At 31.3% G+C, this 7,997-nt stretch overlaps 2 protein-coding genes across 8 annotated transcripts in view; both read left to right on the plus strand.

Moving 5' to 3' along the window:
* The first annotated feature begins 6,088 nt into the window (after window positions 1–6,088).
* Window positions 6,089–7,997, plus strand: part of LOC105851738 (casein kinase 1-like protein HD16) — an 8,543-nt gene continuing 6,634 nt past the window's right edge. For 3 of the 7 annotated variants that reach the window (XM_073366729.1, XM_073366727.1, XM_073366728.1), the window contains exons 1-4: window positions 6,089–6,698; window positions 7,128–7,200; window positions 7,507–7,574; window positions 7,654–7,708. In XM_073366729.1, coding sequence (XP_073222830.1) covers window positions 7,182–7,200; window positions 7,507–7,574; window positions 7,654–7,708 — 142 coding nt within the window. In that variant the 5' untranslated portion in view covers window positions 6,089–6,698; window positions 7,128–7,181. Of the gene's footprint in view, window positions 6,699–7,127; window positions 7,201–7,506; window positions 7,575–7,648; window positions 7,709–7,997 lie in introns of all 7 variants that reach the window. The other 4 variants (XR_012162468.1, XR_012162469.1, XR_012162470.1 and 1 more) reach the window with 4 other exon arrangements.
* LOC140919583 (uncharacterized) overlaps window positions 7,799–7,997 on the plus strand; it is a 1,782-nt gene continuing 1,583 nt past the window's right edge. Inside the window, exon 1 of the mRNA XM_073365939.1 lies at window positions 7,799–7,908. Coding sequence (XP_073222040.1) covers window positions 7,799–7,908 — 110 coding nt within the window. The remainder of the gene's footprint in view (window positions 7,909–7,997) is intronic.

A 7,997-nucleotide genomic window follows, 5' to 3' on the forward strand; every position in this document is an offset into this window, starting at 1 on the left:
CTTTTATCAGACCATCCATTACTCGCTTTTAAGTTGTACAACTTTAATATCGCCGACAGTCTTGTGAATTTAGTACAACCATTATATAATGGTTTCTCTGCATCACTCAACAAACTCTCAAACATTTTAGGACAATCCCGAAGATCTTCTTCAACTGCTTTTGCAATCTCCTCAACTTGGTCCGGCTCATATGTATCTGTGTCGAAATCAGTTCAAGCATATGTCGAACCATTCTCAAAATTAATGTTTCCATTTATTTTCTCACCATGTCTTATCCAACATGTATAGCTTTGATCAATTCCATGCATACTAAATGTCCTTCCAATTCATCTACTCTAACGCATTTTCCAAAACAACATTTTAAACAAGGACAAACAACTTTATTTGGATATTTTGCTTTCTTCACTGCAAACTCAACAAACTCCTTCACTCCATTTTCATACTCTTTTGAATATCGTTTGGCAGACATCCATTTTTTGTCCATTTTATATGACCTATATAAATGCAGTTACACAAATAATAAGCTACTGATAACATTATACCAATCTATAGTACACATATATATCTAATATTGGAAAATGGAAACCAATGTCCAAGTCTGATTTCACAATAGAACAGATCAACAAATTTCAAAAAAGAATAGATTTTATATGATTTATTATGTAACAATTTATCAGTTTTAGTGACAACAAAAAATTAATAAATACAATATGTACCTGAAACAATATATCCAATTTGTTTTAAAGGAGGAGCAGCAGATGAGCGCATAATAGAGGAAATGAGGGTTCGCAGAGTAGAGGAGATGAGGGTTCGTAGGGTTGATTTTTATTTAAAGTGGTTGATGAGTTATTTATTTGAAGTGAATGGTTTTTATTTAAAGTGCAAGCCTTTTACTGCGCTTGTATAAAAAGCGCTCTAATAGGTCATTTAATTATATGAAAACACATGTATTTTACAGTGCTTTCACGAAAAGCGCTTTAAAAGCCACGTAACATAAGGTGAGAGCGCTAAATTTTACAGTGCTTGTGTTTAAAGCGCTCAAAAAGCACTGTAAAAGCTATGGGAGAACGCTTCAATTTACAACGCTTTTACAAAAAGCGCTGTAAAAGGGTTGTAAGCATTATGTGCAAGCGATATGTAACCCTATATGACCCTACAACAACGTTTGTCAAAAAAGCGTTGTTGTATCTTCCGTTATTTTTAAAAAATTCTACAACAGCGCTTGTATTTAATAAGCGCTGTAAAAGACGCGCTATAAAATGTCATTTTTGGCGTAGTGCTTGATTGAAGAAACTTGAATTAAGGGAGAGTGTTGGAAACCAAGAATGTTCTTGGTTTGAGTGTTAGAAAAACGGAGAACGTTAAACGTTCTCTGTATTCAGTTTTGTAATTCAAGTTGTGTTTGATTGTATGTGATCAACTAACTAACTAACTACTTGTTTAGTTAGTTAGTTTGGTAGAAGTTAGTTACAAATAATGTGATAAAAACTATGTATAAATAGCATAACCATTACTCAATAAAGATAACTCTCTTAAGTTCATTCATTCACATTCTATCATCTTTTCCTATTTTTCTTGCACTTGAATTAGAATAGCGTAAACACTAACACTTCAAACACAAACGAAACAAATAGAAGATATCCATAATCTGGAAGTTTGAGCACACAACACCGAACTTCCTTAGAAATGGTGAATTTCTAACGTTGAATAAATTCAATTACACTCTTATTGGTTATGTAAGCTCTAAGCCATAATTCTTTTATAAGTTGGGTGAAAATTGGATTTTTAGCCATAGTCACATACTCCCAATGACTCATAGCCTTAAACTCACCAGAGAATTCATATCCATGAATTACAAGATTTTCTATATCAATTTTGGGTTCAATATGAACAATAGTGTCATTTGATCCCTGTTGAGTTATTGGAACGTCATCCATGATTACATTGATAACGAGAAATGGAAAAACAAAAAAGAGATTAAGTAGAAAGAAAAAGACAGAGTTAAGAAAAATAGAGAAATATTGAAAGGTTCATTCGATTAAAAAGGAGAATTGATTGTTTAATATTCCAAGAGAAGAATTTCTTAACTTTCCAAGGAAAACTAATGATTAATTAGAGTAAGGTGTGTTGGAACCCAGTTGGTTTTACATTTAGAGTTTTGATGTTAACAAAAGTATGTTATGAGAACAATATATTTGACTTCAAAGAGTATGAAAGAAAATTCATGTTTATGAAGAAAATCCATAATAAGATTTGAATCCAATTTATAATTGAATCAAAAATAAGATTTCATTCCAAATTATAATTGATGAGAATCTAAAATAAGATTTAATTCAAGTGTATAATTGAAGAAAATCTAAAATAAAATTTGATTCAAGTTTATAATTGAAGATAATCCAAAATTAGATTTGATTCAAATTTATAATTGATGAAAATCTAAAATATGATTTGATTCATATTTATAATTGAAGAAAATATTTGACAAAGTTGAAAAGAAGATATGGTCAATATTTGAAGAATATTTAATCAACATTTAAAGAAAAGTTTATTTGAAGAATTTACAAACTCAATTTACACAAATAAGAACAAAATCAATCTGAAGAATTTACAAATTCAATTTACACAAAATAGAAATAAAATCAATTTGAAGAATTTACAAACTCAATCTGAACAAGATAGAATTTAGAATTAAACAAGGACTAAATTGAAGTCCAAATTTTTACTATAAATAGACACTCAAGGCTGAATGAGAAAAGCATCAAAAAGAAGAAAAGAGTAACTCAAGCTCAAAGTTCTCAATTTTTCTTAGAGTTCAAAGAGACAAACAATTGTTCAGGTTAGAACTATTTTCTTAGTGTTCTTTTCTTAGAGTGTGAGAGTTATTATTAATATCAGCTTTGTTAGAAGCAACTATTCAAGTTTCAATCTTTTGTATCGAACCCGATAGTGATTTAGTTCCTTCTTCAATCTAGGGTTGTCAGGTTGTTAGGAGAAGACTTGGCTTGTACGGTCAAGGTGGTTAGTTCCTCAAAAGTCTGGGGATGTCAGACTGTTTGGGAAGAATGACTTGGAGGGTCAGGTGCTTTATAATTCAAGGTATTTCAATTAGTGGATTAAAGCCTTCTGAATGAGGGGATTGGATGTAGCCAAGTTAATGGTGAATCAGGATAAATCTACGTGTCAAATTATTTATGATGTCATTGCTTGCTATCTCTAAATCCGATTGTTTCTACTCCAAGTAAGTCACCAAAACCAAACTAGTTTTATTTATTTATTTATAAATTATCAAAAAAATTATCAACTTTGGCAAACACAATTTATTTCTTTTTGGGTAATTTAATTGCAATTAAACCAATTACTTATTCTGTCTAATCCCTTGATTCATTTATTTATTCAACTATTAATTTCCTAAAGAAATAAATAACTCCTAATTAATACTAGTATTTAATTAATTATGAGATTTGGAATTAAGCTTCATTTAATTTCTTTTTGGGTAGTTTAATTGAAATTAAACCAATTACTTATTTTGTCTAATCACTTGATTCATTTATTTATTCAAATATTAATTTCTTAAAAAAATAAATCACTCCTAATTGCACCTTCAATTGGCATCAGAGCTCAGTCTCAAGACTGAGCACTTTACATTGTTTGAGAAAATATCCAAGGGTTCAATATGTCTAGATTCAGGGAAGAAGCTGCTGGAAGTAACATCAACCAACCACCTCTGTTTGATGGAGAACATTTTGAATATTGGAAAGACAAACTGAGAAGTTTCTATATTTCACAATATCTTAAACTTTGGGACTTGATAGAAGATGGTTATATTGCTTTGAAGAGTACTGATCATATTGAAATTCTAAGAAAGGAGATGAATGCTTCTTAGAAGAAGATGTGACATTAAAGTCACTAAGAGGAAGATGTGGCATTAAAGATCGAAAGTTATGGAGAAAGAAGTAAGAGGAAATAAATCAGATTATTGATACACGGAGGAAAAAGAAGATTGAAGGGCTCAAGGTTGGAATCAAGAGAAATAAAATGATTAGTACAAAAATAATAATTAAAATAAAGTTAAAATAACATAAGAATAAAAAGAAGACAAAGCGAAATAAGATTTAAATAAATAGAAATACTAAAGGGAATAGAAGACAAACAAAAATAAATTCAGAAGAATATATAATCAGATGAACTAATAAAGTGAAAATAGTTAACAATTAAATAAGACAAAGTAAGATAAAATAGAAAATTAGAAGGAAAGAAAAATAGATGAATAAAAAAATTGTAAGAATAAAATACAAATGAAAAAGGAACTTAAGAGGAAAGAGAAGTGAGAATTAACAGAGACAAAGAAAACAAATATAAGTAAAAAAATAGACGACAAAAAGATAAAGTATCAAAGGTAATTATTGTAGATTCATAGGAACCAAGACCCTTGTTGCAAGACATTCAAACAGAGGGCGACCTAAGTCTCTCACTCTTTATCATGTCAGTACCTTGTGCAAAGATTCTTATAGGAGAGGATCACACTCAAAGCTAAGGTTTATTTATGTTTCGACTTTGTGATGGACTCTAAGAATTTTCTTTTGAGATGGACACTAAGAATTTTCTTGCCTAATCCATCTTGTTTATTATAGTTCTTAGAGCTAATGAATTTATGATTTTTAAACTCTTAAATACAGCGGTCGAGTAATCTATGTTTTATAAAGATCTTAAAGTCTATCTAAGAGTCCAATTTAAGAAAATGACAATTTTGGAAGATGAAGACTCAACAAAGGATAAGAATTGAATTGGTTTTTCAAAGGGGCTTCAGGTTGAAAAAGTTTAGACATAAGAAGATTGAGATGATGAGAGGAGAATCAATTTTAAAAAACATTTGAGACAGAAGTGTTTAAATAGGCAAGAAAAAAAAAATAGAAAATGATACTTTGATTTTACTGAACGGTATGTACAATAGGAACTATCAACCTAACAAATAAATGAGTATTTACTACTCACTCATCGTAAATGTAAGACCCAACACCAAATATTTAGAACTTGACAATTGGATCCATACACTTTAATAAAAACAAAAGCATAAAATAACAAATAAAGAATTAGAATCACCGCCTCAATTGAAAGTACATTCAAAATTATAGTTTACAATTTGTTCCACATATTCTTAATCTATTACATATGGAAATGAATCACAATTATCTGATTACAACATAAAAAAATAAAATAAAAAACATCAAATTTAAATGCTAGTTAGTCCGAAATTATTCCTTTGGTTTCAACCTGTCTCAAGTTCCTTTAACTGCTAAGGAAATAAAATAAAAGGGGTGATATATAAAATTTCAGTGAGTTTTGAAAAAATAAATAAAAGGGAAGGATAGTTTAAAAATATTTCTTTCATAGATATGCATAAGAACATGAAATTATGATTCTTTCCTTATGATTCTAAAACTATGCATGACCTTAAATCTTTTCTTTGTAAGCAAAGAAAAGTCGCCCAAAATTTTGATGTAGGTCACCAAGATAATTGAGTCTTGATTGTTAAAGGTGGTATAAACAAACCCTAACCAACATCCTGATTGTTCTTCTCTATTTGTTGTTCCATGTCTGAAACAACCTTGAATGTTATACCGTGAATATGGTCATGTATGATCTGAATAATGATAATATAATGTTGTTGCGATGCAATGCCCTTGGTACCATGGGTTTGAAATGCATTATCACTCCATAATATACACACACAAAAATATAGATTTTATAGCGGACCTTTAAGAGCGTTTGTTAAATAAAAGTGTTGTTGTCTTATAGTTTAAAAATACACAAAGTGTTAAACTATGCTTTTTTGAAAAACATTGTCGTATGTGTATGCCTTTAAACTGCTTTTTTCAAAAAGCACTGTCATACGTATAATAAAAAAACGTCTTCTAAAATGCTTTTACTAACGGCTTTGTCATAGGGTTATAATCATTTAAAGATATTTTATAAAAAAAAAAAGTATTATTTTAAAACTAAAATTAAATAAAATTAAACAAAATTTCTAAAAGAAAACTAAAACTTAAACTAATTAAGCGATCATAAACATTTCCCAAAACTACTTTCACTATGTGAAATCAGTTTAATATGCAGTTTTAGGATTTCATTCTTTTCCATTCTCCTTTCTCGCCTGCTTCCCTCGTGTGTGCGCCTCTCACTCTCTTCGCGACCTCGCGTTTCTCACTCTCTTCGCGAACTCGCATTTCTCACTCTCTTCGCGAACTCGCATTTCTCACTCTCTTCGCGAACTCGCGTTTCCCTAAAACTTAAACTAATTAAGCTAACACGACGACACTGTTGATTCCATGAACGCCGTCCGTCAAACACCGTTACATGCTTCTACTCGTTTCGATTAAATGTTATTCGCCTCGGTGGCTTGTTTCTTGGTTGCTGGCGGCAAGTAAAATGTGACAGAGCGCAAGTTTCTAGCGGCGAGGGGGAGACCCAGAACTAGATTGGCGGCGAAGAAATCGGACCATGAGAATCCGTTGAAATAGTTTTTGAATCCTCCTACTGATACTTACGTTGAACCACAACCACCATCGAAGGTGAACATTAAAGAACAAGGTGTGGGTGCGATGGTTGATGAAAGAGGTGGTGGATTGAGTGCTAATAAGGATAAGGCTGTTGCCGTTGCTCCAGAGGAAGATGCCAACACTCCATCTCTTCCTGATAAGGTGTGATGATTTTATCTTTGTCGATTTTATTGTGTTAGTTTAATGATTGTATTTATTAATTATTGATTATTTGTTAGTGTTTTTAATTTTTAATTAAAGACTAATGTAATTGTAGTTGTTTATGTCACTTTGTCTTTCTTGATGTTATGCTGTTAGTGGTTGTATTTCTTGTTTCTTGATTATGATGATTCTTTGTTAGTGTTTTTAATTAAGGACTTATGTCGATGATTTCATGAGTTTTGGATTTCAATTTCAAAAGTTCATGTCGGAGGATCACCTCTTTACAAAGTAGAGAGGAAACTCGGTAACGGTGATTTGGTCAGGTTTTGTGTTGGGCTCTTTTTGTATCTTGATGAAGGGTTTGTTACATTCTGATTTGATTGAGACTGATTTGGCCTTTTTGAGTTAATTTCTATCTTTCATTTCCAGTTGCTCTGAAATTTGAACATAGAAACAGTAAAGGTTGCAGCTACGGCCCTCCTTATGAGTGGCAAGTATACAAGTAAGTACCCTCTTTTTACATTACTTTGTAAATTTATTTGATTTTAGTCATTAAAGTATTTATTATGAATGAGAGCCTCGACACAACTATTCTAGTTGTTGTCGTATGACTAGGAGGCAATAGGTTTGAGTTGTGGATCCTGTCTCTTGCATATGCAAGATAAAAGTGCCTCTACATAAACCCACAATTGGTCCAACCCTTCTATAAACTCTTCCGGGGTGAAAGCTTAATAGCACTGGGTTGTCTTTAATTATGTTGTGATCAAGTCAATATAGTTAAAGTTTGATTTTCATGTTCTGTCAAAAGCACCCGGTGGTAGTCATGGAATACCTAAAGTACACTATAAAGGAAGACAAGGAGAGTATTATGTGATGGTATGATCTATTCCATATGACAAACACTATACTATCTTGTCACCAACATAACAATTCACCTATTTCCTCTATAGTGCAGGTTATGGACATTCTTGTCCAAGTTTGTGGGATGTATGAAATACCTCAAGCAAATCGTGAGTATAATCTTAAGTCTTAACTGTATCTTGGCTTCGTGGTTGTAGCTCTTGAATTAATTATAGGGTTAATGCCCATGTGTTTAGCAAATGTTAATTATATATATTGATTTTATTGCTTTTGGGCTTTCTTTTTTTAGCTTCACATCGAAGCAAGTTGATAGAGCTAAGAAGGACTGTAGGCCACCTATTACTAAAGTGTATGTGAGGCGCCAGCCTGGCACTAAATGAAAATAACTAACTAGTGAATAATAGTTAATGGGAATAGAAAAAAAATGGAAGGGAAAGA

The sequence above is a fragment of the Cicer arietinum genome, chromosome 3, assembly GCF_000331145.2.
Source record: "Cicer arietinum cultivar CDC Frontier isolate Library 1 chromosome 3, Cicar.CDCFrontier_v2.0, whole genome shotgun sequence".
In the NCBI taxonomy this organism is placed as follows: Eukaryota; Viridiplantae; Streptophyta; class Magnoliopsida; order Fabales; family Fabaceae; genus Cicer; species Cicer arietinum.